Below are 17,355 nucleotides of genomic sequence, written 5' to 3' on the forward strand. Positions count from 1 at the left end.
AGGCGTGGAATTACATCTGGAAGAATCCAGACGACGTCAGGAATCGTTTAATGGGATAACGTGTGTTTATTTTAACCTCCAAAAGGTATCTTAAGGAGAGAAAAGAAAGAGAGAGAGAGAGAGAGAGAGAGAGAGAGAGGGGATGATATTGTTGTGCTGTACTTTCTAGCTCGGATGAAAACTAAGGGGCGTGTCCGTCAGTGTGATCACCTGACACACCTGTCTGCGTGGATCTACAGTCTGAGCCGGAAAGAAATCAGCCCAAGCATCACGTCTCTCTATTACATTCCACACAATACAAAGCCCTCGGCTGTACCAAAACCTTATGACGTTTTTTAAAAGACTGAATAATAAAAAATAAATAAATAAATAAAAACAAACAGATGAAAAACAACCTAAACAAATGTTATCTTATGGAAATCCAGTCTTAATTAAGAGTGACACTTGAACATTTCTACTCGTTTACACACAGCTGATCTGCTTGGAGTGTGTATGAACAAATATAAAGATATTAAATATTTGTTAAACATAAAAATTTAAAGTGTTAGCTGTGGGTTAGAAATCCTGTGCAGGAACTGTGGAGTTACATTTATATTTATATTAATTTTACATTAGATAGATAGATAGATAGATAGATAGATAGATAGATAGATAGATAGATAGATAGAAAGAAATGTGTGAAGAACATTTGAACCTCATAATACTCTCCAGCTTTCAGTGCTGCTACATGCTAGCATGCTAACAGCTCTTCCTTGAGTTACCTGCACAGATCCTGGTACCACGAGCTGTCACTGGGGCTCTGGGTCCGAATCACACCCCAGTGCAGTGCGGAGAGAAGCAGCAGCAGCCCGGTCCGGTAACCTGCAGCACTCATACTGACCAGTCCTCTGCCCCCGAAATACAACACTTTAATACGCGCTCTCCGACATGATACAGCACTGCGTATATATGTGTGTGTGTGTGTGTGTGTGTATATGTGTATGTGTGACTAGCCGGAGCAGGAACTGACTATGCTAACCGTGAGAGTCACATGACGAGGAGACACGTGAGGAGACACGTGGTGTGACTCAGCCCCGCCGGCGGGTTACAGCAGGACGATTTCCACAAGAGTCTTTATTATTTATTTATTTATTTATTTATTTATTTATTTATTTATTTATAGTTAATTATTTGTCTGTTTATTTGTTTACTCTGTCTGCTGTTGTTATTATTTATTTATACACTTTTGTTAAGTTTGCTTACACTGTATATCTGCTATTTAACTGTTAAGTTAATTGTATGATTCATTGTTTTTTACACCTGAATATTGTACATTTATTCTTTCAATATTATAATAAATAAATAAATAAATAAATAAATAAATAAAAAACAGGTGGGTTTATTATTTTCAGTTATTTATTTTCTTTTAAGTTTTTTCCTTCCCCTATCTTTCTTTCTTTCTTTCTTTTTCTATCTTTTTCCCTTTTCCTTCCATCTCTTTCTTTCTTTCTTTCTTTCTTTCTTTCTTTCTTTCTTTCTTTCTTTCTTTCTTTCCTTCCCCCTCTCTTTTTCTTTTCCTTCCTTCCTATCTTTCTTATTCTATCTTTTTTCCTTCCTTTCTTTCTTCCTTCCTTCCTTCCTATCTTTCTTTTTCTATCTTTTTCCCTTTTCTTTCTTTCTTTCTTTCTTTCTTTCTTTCTTTCCCCCTCTCTTTTTCTTTTCCTTCCTTCCTATCTTTCTTTTTTCCCTTTTCTCTATTCTCTCCTTCCTATTTTAATTTTTTTTCTTGTCCTTCCTTCCTTCCTTCCTTTCCATTTCAACCTTCCTTCTTTCCTTCTTCTTTTTTAATTAAGTTCTTATAAGGGAAATTGTAATTTAACCCTTTGGTCTATAAGCTTTCAATTTATTTTCGTTTTCTTTCTTTGTTTCTTTCTTTGTTTCTTTCTTTCTTTTTAAAGGAAGAGAAATGCTTAAAAACCCCTCTGAAGTATCATCACACAAACTGGGCACCTTCGCATGTAAAGTTACAAAAATGACAAGGAAATAAAAATGAAATAAAAGTTTTATGTACAGTATTATATTTAACTAGTTTATAGATGTATACCGCCACCTAGTGTAGAGATACCTGTACAACACCCGTGGACTACTGAAATCTACTGGTATCAGTAAACAAACAACTGATCAAATCATTATTATTCTTTTAACACACTTTTAACGATCACAAAAATCACCATGAACTTATAGGCTACAATCATTATAAGATTTATTTAGTAGCTTAATTACTATGTCAGGATGGCCGAGCGGTCTAAGGCGCTGCGTTCAGGTCGCAGTCTCCCCTGGAGGCGTGGGTTCGAATCCCACTTCTGACAACAACCTTATGCTGCTCCTACACAAAATAATTAGGTCGTTCTATCTTTCCCCTTCTTTTAATTTCTTCTATTATATTAATGCATTCTTTCCGTTCTTTCATTGATTGTAATCTTTCTACTTATTTCCCCTTTATTTCTATTCATTGATTCTTTAATCTCTCTTGTATTTCCCCTTTATTTCTATTCATTGATTCTTTCATCTCTTTACTTTCTTTTTTTCCACTCTTGCATTTCCCCTTTATTTCTATTCACTTCCATTTTTTTCACTGATATCTCCATTTATTTCTACTGAGTCTCCTTCTTTCTTCTGTCCCTTTTCTCTTTCTGGTTCCAGCTTTTATTTTCTTTTAAAACTGTTATTTTATCTGTCTCTGGTGTTTTGATTACTGAATTTTCTTATTGTGTCAATCAATCAATCAATCAATCAATCAATTAACTGACTCATTAATCATTTTTTTCCTGCTTTTCTTTGTCACACTTTATTAGCACAATCACAACACATTTCTTCAACAATTTTCCCACATTTTATTCTAGGAATAAATCTCTCCATAATCTACATTATTATATCTAAACTTGGCCACGAACAGGCATGATAAAGTTTTGTTTGTCATTTTAAAGTACAATATCGTAATAAACTCAAAACTTATGTCAAAAAACAATCTTCTTCTGAACTCCTGAACACAATAATAATAATAATAATAAACTAAACATTCAGATACAAACAATAAAAAATAAAAGCTCACTGTGGGGAAAACAATACAGTGCTTTTGCACAATAACACACAAATGAAAATATTCATTACAATCAATAACAACAATCACATACTTGTTTTGTTTTTAACAGCTAACAAAACAAAAAGACTGAAAAAGTCCATGCTTCTAAAACCCCAACATTTAACACAACCAAATATCTTTCCTAATTTCAGAGAGAAAAATTACACAGACAACACGTAAATATTAACCAAATAAGATTAATAATCAAAATAATCAAGCAATAATATTTCAAAACGTTTTCTCAGCATAAATTTCACATGGAATCCAGTTCACTGCAGTCCGCAGAAACCTGTGGAGTAAATGTTTAGGATGGAATTAAAATCACAGGTTTATATTAAAAATTATATTAAATTAGGCCAAAGGCAAAGCATCTTGCATTCTGAGGGAAAAACAGACACTTTCAGGAGGTATCTCTGCAGATGTTCTACACCAAAGGCTAATGTTCAGTGATTTTAAACACTTGGTGATTATTCTATACTGATCCAAGTCTTCATAAATAGGTGCCAAAATGTTAACAGGAAACAGTCGAGTCCTGAAACATCACCATATTTAATTAAACTATGGCTAATCATTTCAAAATGGCCTCCTAATAACAATGAAAGCACAAGGAATACTAAATATCTGATCTACATGATACACAATTATCTGGTTGAATTATTTAAAACACTTTCACACAGATGAGTTGCTCATTAAGCCCATGGTGTAATGGTCATTATTTTATCTTGGTATGTATTTCATTCATAGTTCAATGTTTCTTAGAATAATGAATCATTCCTCCATTCCTCTGTTTTTCCAGAAGTGTCATGTTCACTCAAGTATATTTCTAAACAAGTTTTCTAACACTGATCAGGCATAACTTTATGACCACCTGCCTACTCTTGTGTTGGTCCTCCTTTGGCTCCCAAAACAGCCCTGACCCGTCCTGTACTGTGTATTCTGACAGAACCAGCATTAACTTTGAGCAATTTGAGCAACAGTAGCTTGTCTGTTGGATCGGATCACACGGGTCAGCCTTCACTCCCAACGTGCAACAATGAGGCTTGACCGCCCATGACCCTGTCACTGGTTCCCCACTGTTGCTTCCTTGGACCACTTGTGATAGATACTGACCACTGCACACCAGGAACACCCCACAAGAGCTGCAGTTTTGGAGATACTCTGATCCAGTGGTCTATCCATCACAACTTGGCCCTTCATCAAACTCGTTCAAATCCTTACACTTTTCCTGATTCTAACACATAAACTGCCTAATATACTGTATCCCACCCACTAACAGGTGCCATGATGAGGAGATAAGCAGTGTTATTCACCTCTCAGTGCTCATAATGTTATGCCTAATCGGTGTAATGTAATGTAATAAAATATACTTACATTGGATTAACCTAGACATTTCCTCTGCTGATCCATGTTTGTCAGAGCTTCCACTGAAGAGGCCTTCAGCCTGTACTACAGCCTCTAGAAATTTCTTCAGCATCATTCCAAGTCTTCCAAATATCTGTGGCACATTCTCCAGCTTTGATTGTATCTCTTCATGCATGGCAGATTTAGGCATTCTCTCCAAAGTTGGACTTGATTAACCCTTTAATGGCCTAGCTCTTGCTGAAACCGTATTCCAAGCACAGTGTCAATATATTGAGCATGACCAGCATCAACCAGCTCTTTGGCAATATTTTTGTTGGACGCGACGATATCAACCGCCCACTGTGCCTTTGATACGTAGTGTCTGAAGTGTATCTTAAGTTTGTTTTGATACGTACACTGTTGGAAAAACAGGGCAGCATGATCAGACCAATGCAGCCCATCAGCTGGGTTAACTCCTCTTAAAAAGCAAGGGTAAGTGATCTTTGGAAGTCCAGCAAGCTCAACAGGAAGCACTTTAAGTTTGCAGACATCTTGGCATGCCAAATGTATATAGTATCCGTAATCAACGAGATTCACGGTCACTGATGCGTCGTCACATTGTATTATCTCTGCTCTACACCATTTCTTCTTCTCTTCAGACTTTACCAGGCAGCCGGTACCGGGAATCAGATGAGCCTCTGGCAACGGAGCCAAGTCTTCTGAAAGATCTTGAAGGACATTTGATACAGCAATCATGATTACAAGTAGGTCCTCAAGTATGATGTGAAATTCACTAGGTGTGGTGACTGCTGCTGCAAATCCTGAGTATTCTTGATCCCTTTTAATAGGTGCGAGAAACAAGCGTCGTATCTGATCATCTTTGTCCATTGGCTTCTCAGGAGGAATGGCCGTGGGTGTGGGGCAATCATGTGCTGAAGCTGGCTCATGTACAACAGACTGACCGATATCCTGTCCATCTACTTCTACTCTCTCTGGCAGTCTAACAGAGGTTTCAAGTGCATTTGAACCTGTACAACTACTGGAATTGTTTGATATATCCAAAATGTCATTCTTTGTAACACTGATATGTATTTCAGGCTTCTGTGGCAAATCGCTTTGACCAACATCTTGTTTCTCAGCAGGTTTAGATTTGTAGGCACATGCTTTCGGCTTGTAATCTACGGCTCTTGTGGCCTGGACTTTTTCTAAGGTTTTCTCTTGAACCATTTTACTGCCGTTGTTTCTATTGTTGTGTGTTTTGGTGCTTTCTTTAATGCTTACTGGTTCTGCGTCAGTCTTTTCACAGATACTTGTGAAGGAAGTGTCATCTTCATTCACTGCCGCATATAGCTTTTGCCTTTGTTTGGCTTGGTCTGAATCTGGAAACTTTTCTTCTGTTCCTTCAGCAGGATCAGATTTTCTCAACTCATGCAATGGATCAAGTCTCTGAATGCTCACTGCCCATGCATTGCCAAGTTTCATTACAAACTCCACCATCAGAGGTTTGTCACATTTGAGTAAAGACTCAACATCCTCTAAAATGTATGGTTTTAAAAATTTGCATGGAGTGCTTAATCTTGCCTGAGACAGAAACTTGCTTGCTAATGGGTAAATTTTCTTACTGTCAACAGTTGCTGTGTTTCCATAGTCAACAAATTCAACTTTTAGGAAACCATTGGATTCTATACCTTTGACAGCAGCTCGATATAAGGCCAAGTCCTCGTCATACCTAGCAGCAATCAGATCCCCTACTTTTACATTTGAGGTAACACTCTGCAAGCTCTTGGTGAAAGGGCTGCTGTTTAGTTCCTCTCTTATATTAAGGAGATTTTGTTCATCCTTTTCCATTTGGATAAAGAAGCTTTCAGCAGAGTCGTAGTGAGGAACGAACCCTATGCATCTGAATCCTTTTGCAATTTTGATGGCTGGTAGATCACTAACCTTTGGCAGCACTTTAGAGGGCTGTACTTTAGAAGTGCTTGAAATGGTGCACTTTTCTTTCTGCAGTTGCTTTGTGGGCTTCAGGCTGTGTTTTTCTAAGCCACGGCCATTTATTGTAGAACTACCATTTAGATTGTGAGATTTCTGTGAAGATTTTATTTTGGATGACTTCTTTTGCCAAGGCTGTCCATTTCCCTGTATGACTTTGCTATGGCCTGGTGTCCTCTGTGATTTGACCACAGATTCCACATGAGGTCTCCATCTGGTCTTGAATTTGTTGGCCACAGAGGATACATTCCACACTTCTTTACAGCAATCACTGATAGTTTTCCTGACAGATTTATCATTCTGTCTATGAATTGCAAAAATCTCTCTTACTTTCTCATTGATATGAAGGTCACCATCAAACAGGTCACAGGTGAAATGTCCACTGCAGTTTGTTGCAACAAACTTTGCTCGAAGTACCTTGTTGAGAATGGCCTTCTCAAGCCATGTATTAACTTCAGGCAAATGTTCCTCCTCAGGAATACCTAAAAGACTACACCTTAAAGCTTGCATAGGTGTCCAAAGCAAATCAGTCGCCTTTACGGGAACGGGGAATACATTCTTTTTTTCAGCAACCTGCTTGCTTCCATAATCTACAAAGAACACATTAAAGTGTAGACTGGACTGAGCAGGCCAAACAAATGACCTGTACCACATACCGTCTTCAGAGTATTTGGCCAAGCAAACACTGCCAGTTTCACTGGTATGCGTCCCACTCATTAACTCTTCACTTTCCTTCACACACCTGTCCATAAGCTGCTCAATAATTTCAGTATTTCTGTCCAGCTGGAGATAGATTTCCCAAGGGCTAACAACATGAGTGGAGTACGCCAACTCTTCACTTCCAACGGTAATGTCAAAAGAAGAATAAACAAAAGAGCATGGATAGACAAATGGAAGTAGCTGGTTTGGATGCTGTATTTCCTTGGCTACACCCTTTTCTATAAGATGTGCGGAGGCTCGTTGAAGAGATGTGTATAAATCAACCACATTGCAGAAGCCTTTATTTGCAACATTGACCTGGTAGTAGATTTTGCATCTTAGCTCACAATTTCCAAAAGTAAAATCCTTTAACAAGGTGCTCGCTTCGTCAGACCACATATCACCTCCTTCTGGGTCAGTCAACTTGTACAAACTGCATCTGAATGCTTGTCTTTCAAGCTCAAGAAACTCTGGATTTAGAGCTTGAAGTTTCTGCAGATTTTCTTGCACAACCATGCCATAGTCCACTAGAATCACCTTAACATTTTGATCCGTTTCTTCAAGAATGGACCCCCTGTACCACTTGCTGTCCTGTTGAAACTGGACAGCACAACATTCACTGTAGGGCTGGAACACAGAGGTATTTGTCTGGTAAAACGTTTGTAGTCTTTGCATTAATCTGTTCAAGTGATTCTTGTATTTCAGGTTCTGGCACCAAAAATCTGAAGGGGAACTGACATGTGAACACTGGACACTAATCACAGTTCCTGGCTTATATTTATGACCTTTGAAAGTTTCAACAGCATTGCGTTTTTGTGTCTCAGTGTGGGTTTGTTTTTCTGTGGCAATCTCTTGCTTCGTCACCTTGCTAGGGTGTTTCTGTGGCGTACTCTTACAAGAATTCTCAGCAAACTGCCTTCTCATGAAGCTCTTGCCTGTTTTATTGTTTTTTCCAACAGCTCTACTCGGAGTTTTTTTCACACGATACGTCCAAGTTTCTGCCATTTTTGTCTTCGTCAAAAGTGTTTCAATACTTTCACCTTTCTCAAACCCTTTCTCGTACATCTCCACAACAAACACATCGCCCCTTCTGCAGATGACGTGAACCAGGAGAGCTTTCTCTGAGGTGGCTTTCCTGAAGAAGTTTGCTGCTGCACCTGTCCAGACCTCTTCCAGTGGAAGAACATGAGCTAAGGAACAATTGAGAGCAAACGCTGGCTCCACAGAAAACTCAGAGGGTATTTTTTTAATGAACATGCTTGGGACTTTTTCTGTGTTTCCAAAGTCAATGAAAAACACCTCAGCACCATATTCAAGAATATCCACCACAAGAGCTCTGTAGTAATGCATGTCTTTTTCGTACATGGCACAACAGAGTTGACCAGGCACTGGATCATGAAGGATTTCCTCGTTCAGTTGTAACCTGCTACACCGATCGGTCAGTTTATTCATCATGGCCTGAAATCGATCGTTGGACTTTGCTGTTCTTATCCAGAAATCATGAGGGTTCTGAACATGTTCGACATAACCCTCAAACACAGAGCCATCTTGAATGTCTTCAAAAGCCACCAAATTCCTTAAGATTCCTTCCTTCTGTGTCTTGTTTAGAATGTAACTCAATCTGTGCACATAAGTGAGAATACCACTGCGTGAGATTTTATCGACTTCTTTACATGCCACTGTTTTGAAAGGTGCACATTTGCCCACGTCGCTGAGCGTGACCGAACAGACATTCTTTTCCTTTCTTAAGTCATCGATTGTAATTACAAGCTCCTTACCCAGTAATCCATTTCTGAGATGCACCAGTTGCTGGCTCACTGTGGCTTTGTCTTTGTCACTCAAACAAGAAAGGGAACACGGGAAAGCCATGACTGGTCTCAGGAGAAAATCTGAAGGTAACTGAAAGATGTTTTCAACTTTTACAGATTCACAATACCCGTAGTCAACAAACACAACTCGAACCTGGGAGTTAACGGGGAGGCACTGCACTAAACCTCTGTGCCACTTCTCATCTTTGCCTTTGATGGCACATAGTAAGCCCATATTTTCGCCTGCCTTGTCACTGAAGTCACCGTTCCTCGACTCGCACACCAGTGCCAATTTTTTGGACATCTCTTTAAGGTCTCTTGAAGCAGAGGACAACTGGCAGTAAAACAACCCAGGGTTTACAGCAGCAGCTATTCGAACTCTTTCCTTCTGTCCAACAACCAACTTAGAGCCGCTGAGCGAAAGAATATTTTCATAGCCACATAAATTAGAGGACTTAAAGGAAATCTCTTGTGCAATTTGTTTTTCGATGAGCAAATCAGGAACAGACTCGCAGCTCTGTTGAATTGGTACTTCTAACTCCAGTTCCACCAGTAGCAGAAACGTGTCTGTATCCACATGTCTGCCTAAGCTCAATCTCAACAAATCTTTGGTTATTTCTGGCACTTCCAGAATAAGAACCTTGTTTGGCAAAAGACCATGGATATATCCTTCGATATGTCTGCCTATTAAAGAAGAGAAATATGCCTTCGATGGTTGGTCCCAGCCTTCCTGAAATGGCAGCACATTAGCAATGAATCCACAGACAATCTTTGGTGGTAGCATGAGTAAGGAATCTGAAATTGCGGACAAACTTCTGGGACCAACGGTAAGAATATATCCATGATCCAGCAGGAACACATCATACAATTCTCCTGATATGTTCTGAATTCTTCCTCTGTACCAGCGGCTAGATAGCAAATCTTCCACCAGGCACACGTCTCCCACTTCCACAGATACGGCTGTTTTGGAGACATTCTGAATTTCCACTTGGAGAATGTTGTAGTCCAGCTCACAGATGGTAGCATATTGACCTTGAAAGTGGACCAACGTATTGTCAGAATTGCAGTCAATGTGTGTTAATTTCAGGTCGACTGGCCAGAGGGCACATGGAGCGGGAAGCTTTGAATCTTCCCTTAGTCTAAAAGAAGAATTAATTAAGTGCTTTAATAAACAGCAGGAAATAGGCATTTTAATAATAATCAATGTAAAAGGTCCAATGTGGTTTTTAGAACAAAAAACAAAGTTAGGAAAGACAATCAGTATTTTTGTTAGGAGCTATGGAACAAGAGCCAGCCCTCTTACCAGGAAAATTTAGTGTAGTGTTTATAAATCCCCCTGAATGAATGTTTTAAATTATTGCATCTTCGAAAGTTTCCAAGACTTATTTTATAATAAACATTACACTTCACTGCATTAATCAGAATGCTGCTGATAGCAACGCAGTAGGATTTAGCGCTCACTTAATCTTTACCCTAAAGAGTGTGATGCAGTGGCACTTTGTAAAGCTTTCTCAAATCATCTGTATATTCTGCTCATGCAGAGCATCATATTTCATGCTAATAAAATGTCATCAAGACCATCATCACATTTGTCATTTTCTATCTCACCAACTTTTCACAATAACCCAGAACATCGTACAAACTGGCAAACTGTGACCCAGACCTTCTCGTCCAACATCAGTGCCTGACCTCACAAATGTGCTTCTAGAGGAATGGTCAAAAATTCCCATAAACACACTCCTAAACCTTTGTGGAAAGCCTTCCCAGAAGAGTTGAAGCTGTTATAGCTATATAGTGGGACAACTCCATATTACATTCATGTGCATGTAAAGGCAAATGTCCCAGATTTGGCCTGGCTCACAGTCTCCGCTCTAATTCATCCCAAAGATGTTCTATCAGGTTGAGGTCAGGACTCTGTCAAGTTCCTCCACACCAAACTCGCTCATCCATGTCTTTATGGACAACACCTGAATTCAATGATTTTTTGGGGTGTCCCAAAACTTTTGGCAATATAGTGTTCTATTTATAATGCCCCTATAATAAAAGCCTGGGTGTCAGAAGGACATTAATCATGATATCAAGATTCTCAAAGGCATTTCCACAATACACAACATGCATCATGATGTCTAGACTCACAACCTGACAGGAAGACAGTAGTGTGTGTAGTGTAGCATTTAAAAGAAAAGTTATGAATAATAAATTCTACTTTAAATATAAGTGATTAATAAACTAATCTAATAATGAAATTGTAAATAATTAAATAAATAAAACTATATTAATAATTAAAATTGTGATGGTTAATAAACAAATGTAGAATATTTTTCTAAACATTAATTATTGAATTTAATTTATTTTTAATTTTTAACAGCATCTGAGCTTAAATGGAATTTCTCACATTAATAACGGGAAAAACCCATCAAAATTCTATAAAATCTACAGTAGCTGAGTACACACGTGACTAGAGAAATTCAGTTTAAAAAATGTAAAATATAATTTAAGACTAATTTAAAGCACTAATGAACACCGTGATAAGGGGGAAAAATATAATTTAATGCAGAAAATAAAATTGATATTAATTCCTTAATACAGCATATCTGTAAACATACAGATGTTTTTTTTTTGCTTCTTTGTTTTTGACTCAAGTGTGGTCTGATTTTTGGCTAGGATTTTTAACATGCAGAAACACACTGCTCTTCTTAGCATTGACCTAATTCAGTGACTAATTGAAATAAAAAAATGAAACCTAAAACTAAAAGTCATAAGGCATTATAATACTAATAAATCAAAGCAAATTAACAAAAAATATAAAACAAAATTAGCTTAAACAGAAAAAAAAGGTGTCTCACCCTTCTGTCTGTTTCCTGTCCATCTGATCAGATAAAGTTTCACGCACAAAACCACACGTCTGCAAAACACAAACAAACCACAGATATCAATGTGCAGTGTGTCTCTCTTCCTCTTTAGTTCATGTCTCTAACAGAATACAGGCTGTGGATAAACAATTAAAAATATATCGTTTAATTTAGTTCACTGAACCCTTAGATATCACACAGAATAGCAGAATACTATAAATAAATAATATAATAATTATAAAAAATCTTTAGCTATTTCAGTGTGACAGGAATGTGGATGTCTCACCATCTGGACCAGCTTAACATCAGTGCCACAATTTTATAGAAACATATTTATAACACAGATTTTATAGATACCTGATGACATCATTTTATATCCAGCGATGTGAATTCAATTCGAAGCAATTGCTCACCCTTCAATCTGTAAAATAAAAATCCAATATGAATCCAAAAATGTACAGCTATACCAAAACTTTTCAAAACATTTTCCTGGATGAGCTTTTAAGCTTAAAGGCAAGACTAGTGTAAGAATCTTTTCTGTATTTTATTTCAACAGAAAAAAAACCCCCAAAAGACTACCTTTCAATATTCTTGCCTTATAATCACACTCTCCGGTGTCACCCAAATGAGGACGAGGTTCCCTTTTGAATCTGGTTCCTCTCAAGGTTTCTTCCTCATACCATCTAAGGGGGTTTTTCCTCGCCACAGTCGCCTCAGGCTCGCTCACTAGAGATGATTTTGTCTAACATCTAGGACTTATTTTGTTGCTTATGTTCTGTAAAGCTGCTTTGAGACAATGTCCGTTGTTAAAAGCGCTATACAAATAAAATTGGATTGAACGGAATTAAGTTTGGTTGCCTCAACCAAGTTTCATCTATTTTAACAATGACGTAATGGTAACGGAAATAAAAATGGTCATATTGAAAAAAAAAAAAAAAAGTCACGTTGGAAAATTGGAACGTTTTGACTTCGTTTACATGAAATAAAAAGTTAGCTACATTTTGGCTTAGCTAGCAAAGAATATACATCAAGTTAACATCAGTTAACTTTGTATATTATAGATGATACCTAAAGAAAAAAAAAAAGAATTAAAAAACGAAAAAAAGTGGTACTTTATCTTTTCATGTGGAAGAAAGGATGAGATTTTTGAAAGATTAAGTCTACAATGAAACACCAAATCTAACACTTTACAAACAATGTTAAGATGATAATTGGAAACGCTCATTTTCCTGTATTTACATATTCCCCAGTATACGCTGATCAGGCATAACATTATGATCAGTGAGAGGTGAAGTGAATAAGACTGATGATCTCCTCATCATGGCACCTGTTAGTGGGTGGGATATATTAGACAGCAAGTGATCATTTTGTCCTCAAAGCTGATGTGTTAGAAGCAGGAAAAATGGACAAGAGTAAGGATTTGAGCGAGTTTGATGAAGGGCCAAATTGTGATGGCTAGACGACTGGATCAGAGCATCTCCAAAACTGCAGCTCTTGTGGGGTGTTCCCGGTCTGCAGTGGTCAGTATCTATCAAAAGTGGTCCAGGGAAGGAACAGTGGTGAACCGGCGACAGGGTCATGGACGGTCAAGGCTCATTGAAGCATGAAGGCTGGCCCGTGTGATCCGATCCAACAGATGAGCTACTGTTACTCAAATTGCTGAAGAAGTTAATGCTGGTTCTGATAGAAAGGGGTCAGAATACACAGTGCAGGACGGGTCAGGGCTGATTTGGCAGCAAAAGGAGGACCAACACGATATTAGACAGGTGGTCATAAAGTTATGCCTGATCAGTGTTAGAAAACTTGTTTAGAAATATACTTGAATGAACATGACACTTCTGGAAAAACAGAGGAATGGAGGAATGATTCATTATTCTAAGAAACATTGAACTATGAATGAAATACATACCAAGATAAAATAATGACCATTACACCATGGGCTTAATGAGCAACTCATCTGTGTGAAAGTGTTTTAAATAATTCAACCAGATAATTGTGTATCATGTAGATCAGATATTTAGTATTCCTTGTGCTTTCATTGTTATTAGGAGGCCATTTTGAAATGATTAGCCATAGTTTAATTAAATATGGCGATGGTTCAGGACTCGACTGTTTCCTGTTAACATTTTGGCACCTATTTATGAAGACTTACTCAAATAAATAGAAAATGATGTCGAAAGTAGTCAGAAATGACCCATTGGACCTCAAATTTCATTTCAGTGTCTTAAAGAGAGGAGAGAAGTTAGCAAGAGATGCTAGTGTGGAAAAAGCTAAGACGTTAGTCACCAAGGCAACACTGATGTCTCGCGCTCAAGCAGAGACTGGTTTAATTAGCTTGCTAGCCAATTTATGTCGCAGTTGAACTGTTTAGCTACTTTCTCTGGTAGGAACACGGACATATCGTTAAAAATACACCTTGACAAACACCCAGGTTTCATTTAAAGTATTCACACTGTACAGTAATTTATTTATTTTACCTCAAAAAAAGGGGGGCTCGTCCTCAGTTTCACCTCCGCCTTTCACTCCTAATTGAGTGAGTGGTTTTTACCCACAAGTCGCTGACGCGCTAATCGCTGCATTCAAGTTCCCGACTTAAAACTGTTAAAAGTGTTAAATTACCATCTTTAAAGTTAGAAACAAAAAAAAAAAAAAACACAATTAAGTAAATAAAAAAGAAAATATATCAAGATCAAGCTTAAAGAGATTGATTGCCTAAGTAGATTTATGTAAATGAAAATTTCTACATTGCAAGAAGGAACTAAATTCACGTCCCTTTTCCGTGTTGTGTTGGAAAATGTTTTATTATTATTTTTATTTAATTTAGTTTTTTTTTTTTTTGCTGTAATGAGAGTCGAAGTCACACAAACTGAGCCCAAAAGTACATTGTTTTAGTCAGAATGTGCTGGTTTTATTTATTTATTTTTTATTTATTTATTTTTAATTCAGGAAATCTGTATTAGACAAGAGAAAGACACACAGAGAAACATTTCCTCCAGTGCACAGATTTATTTAACATTTATATAACCTTTGTTCTCAAACTTAATGCTGTAGTTCGGTTTAATTGGATTTGTTTCCATTCATTTATGACATCTGGCAGATTACACCATTTCTAGACAGGTTATATAATGATATATGCAAACAATCTGGTTTGGATGTTGTTCCATCAATTTCTGTAGCTATCTCAGATGTATACACTCAGTGTTCACTTTATTCGGACCCTGGACACAGTTAATTAATCAATCATAAAATATTGATGCAGATACAGGTCAAGACCCTCAGTGAATCTTCACATCAAATATCAGAATAAAGAAAAAGTCTGATCTCAGTGACCTTAGTGTGTCATTGCTGCAAGATGAGCTAGTCGTGAGTTGATTTGTTGATTTGGGATTTTCACACGCAACAGTCTTGAGAGTTTACACTAAATAGTGCGAAAAACAACAACAACAACAAAAAATTGAGTGAGCGACTGTTCTGTATGTGAAAACACCTTGTTGATAACAGAGGTCAGAGGAAGATGTACCAAATTGACCTGAGCTGCCAGGAAGGATCTAGTAATTCAGATAATCACTCTTGACAACCGTGGTGAGCAGAAAAACATCTCAGATTGGACAAAACATCAAATCTTAAGGTGGGACAACTACAAAAGGCCACACCAGGTTTTACTTCTGTCAACCAAGAACAAGAATCTGAGGCTATCATAGGTTGATTCATGCAAACTGGAGGGTTAAAGAATAGGGGAAAAAAGGCTTGATGTTTTATCCAGTCTCCAGCTGTCCAGTTTGGGTGTAAACAAAAGAGTCCGACCCAGTTTATCCATTTCCCTGCTAAAGATGGTCAGTTTTTTTACTGCCCTGACACAGAAGACTCATTAGCATACCTTTGTTTATGCATTGTCCGTGCCAGCAGGTGTTATACCAGCATGTTGCTTTGTGTTTGTTTGTATTTACCCTTTAAACTCCAATGGGTTGTGTTACCCCCGCCACTTTCTTCAGCTAGTTCACTCAAGCTAACCATCAAACAAATCATGTTTGTGCTCTGTGCATGAGCATGGCCAGAAAAGAGCAAGTTTTAACAACACTTTGTATTAAAACCCCTTCCTCAGCTTCAGGAAAGTCCAAGCATCCAGCATTGCTCTTACTTACTCTATCACTCCAGTGTTGGAAACTCCATAAGAACTTTGGTAAGACTTTCTTTCGTATCTGTTCTTAATTTTATACAATTGCTTAGCTCGGAATTCATTTCAAGGTAGGATGAGGGAATATGTGTTACATTAAAGTCACAGCATGATCTCTACAAATAAACATGAAGATAAATGTAAAATGCTTGTCTAGGTGTCTTAAATAATGTATATTTATGGTTTCATCTTCTTTCACTAGAAATTCTTTGTATGCTTGGGTCATTTTTAATGTCTTTAAACTTGCATTTTTGTAAATTTCAAGCATATATATATTTTAAAAAGAAGTAAAATGATAAGATCATTTTAAAGCTTGAAATTATTAAATATTTCTATTGGTTTAACATTCTTATTTTTGTTTTTTATTGATCCCATAATGAGAAATATTCGTTAACTGTTTCTTTATTCAAGATTTCTTTACTGACTAAGATAGACACGATAAGGCCAAATGTTTGTGGACATCTCAGTGCTCCATGAACATCTCATTCCAGATTTATTCCCCATTTTGCTCATATAATAAGATCCACACTCCTGAGAAGGCTTTCCTCTTAGATGTTGGAGTGTGGTTGTGGGGATTTGTGATTAATTAGCCACCAGTCCTTTAGTGAGATCAGACACTGATGTAGTAGGAGTGAGGTGGTCTGGGGTTCAGTCAGCGTTCCAGTTCATCCTAAAGGTGTTCAGTGGGGTTGAGTCAGAGTCAAGGCTCTGTACAGGTCACTCGAATTCTTCCACTCCACCAGGGAGCTCTGTGCTTTGTGCATGGCAGCACTGTCATGCTGGAACAGGTTCAAGCCTCTTAGTTCCAGTTAAGAGAAACTGTAACGCTACAACAGACCAAGACTTTCTATGCAATTGTCTGCTTTCAACTTTGAGGAAGAACATCATATAGGCATAATGGTCAGTGGTCCACATACGTTCGGTCACATAGTGTATAATTTCTTGTAATGTATTTTTTACACCATTTATTTTTCCCTATTTTAACCCTATTACTTGAGTGAATCAAATGAAAACTCTAGTATTATAAAGTATGATATAAATTAAAATAGAATATTTTCTACAGGAATGCTGACACTCATAACAAAACACATAAAATGGAGATCATATAGACAAATGAACCTTTTTTGTATACAGTACAGTGAAATGTCTCTAAATTCTTCTCAATGGTTCTTACACACACATGGACATTATGATAAAAAAATGCAAATGAAGTCTTCCTTGAACAAATATCAATGTCTTTCATCTAAACCACAGTGTGTTTGTTACACGTGGATGTAGACGTTATTAAATCAGGTCTGAAAGTGAAGAGCGTGGTGTGACGGCCCTGGATGGAGGTGTAGGCCAGCTGAAAAGCAACACCAGCAGGTTTTA

General features: G+C 37.5%; 2 protein-coding genes and 1 non-coding gene across 3 annotated transcripts in view; 1 reads left to right on the forward strand and 2 right to left on the reverse strand.

The window, feature by feature from the left end:
* igf2r (insulin-like growth factor 2 receptor) overlaps positions 1-1,010 on the reverse strand; it is a 52,155-nt gene extending 51,145 nt beyond the window's left edge. The window contains exon 1 of the mRNA XM_058378997.1: positions 762-1,010. Coding sequence (XP_058234980.1) covers positions 762-874 — 113 coding nt within the window. The 5' untranslated portion in view covers positions 875-1,010. The remainder of the gene's footprint in view (positions 1-761) is intronic.
* A 1,255-nt stretch (positions 1,011-2,265) lies between these two features.
* trnal-cag (transfer RNA leucine (anticodon CAG)) lies at positions 2,266-2,348 on the forward strand. The gene has a single exon. It is a non-coding gene; the product is annotated as a tRNA-Leu (tRNA).
* A 743-nt stretch (positions 2,349-3,091) lies between these two features.
* On the reverse strand, positions 3,092-14,354 carry tdrd15 (tudor domain containing 15). The gene is made up of 5 exons (XM_058379386.1): positions 14,288-14,354; positions 12,168-12,231; positions 11,805-11,863; positions 4,493-10,097; positions 3,092-3,410 (listed from the first exon to the last, which is right to left on the reverse strand). The coding sequence occupies exons 3-4, from the start codon at positions 11,825-11,827 to the stop codon at positions 4,703-4,705; spliced, it is 5,418 nt and encodes a 1,805-aa protein (XP_058235369.1). The 5' UTR covers positions 11,828-11,863; positions 12,168-12,231; positions 14,288-14,354; the 3' UTR covers positions 3,092-3,410; positions 4,493-4,702.
* Between the last annotated feature and the right edge of the window lie 3,001 nt (positions 14,355-17,355).

This window comes from Hemibagrus wyckioides, linkage group LG25, assembly GCF_019097595.1.
Source record: "Hemibagrus wyckioides isolate EC202008001 linkage group LG25, SWU_Hwy_1.0, whole genome shotgun sequence".
Classification (NCBI taxonomy): domain Eukaryota; kingdom Metazoa; phylum Chordata; class Actinopteri; order Siluriformes; family Bagridae; genus Hemibagrus; species Hemibagrus wyckioides.

What these genes read in the sequence shown, in the direction of transcription:
- tdrd15 (XM_058379386.1), bottom strand. Translation starts at nt 11,827, where the DNA reads ATGGACAGGAAACAGACAGAAGG. An exon ending in GACAGGAAACAGACAGAAGG is followed by an intron (nt 10,098 to 11,804) that starts GTGAGACACCTT and finishes TTCTTCTTTTAG; the next exon opens with ACTAAGGGAAGATTCAAAGC.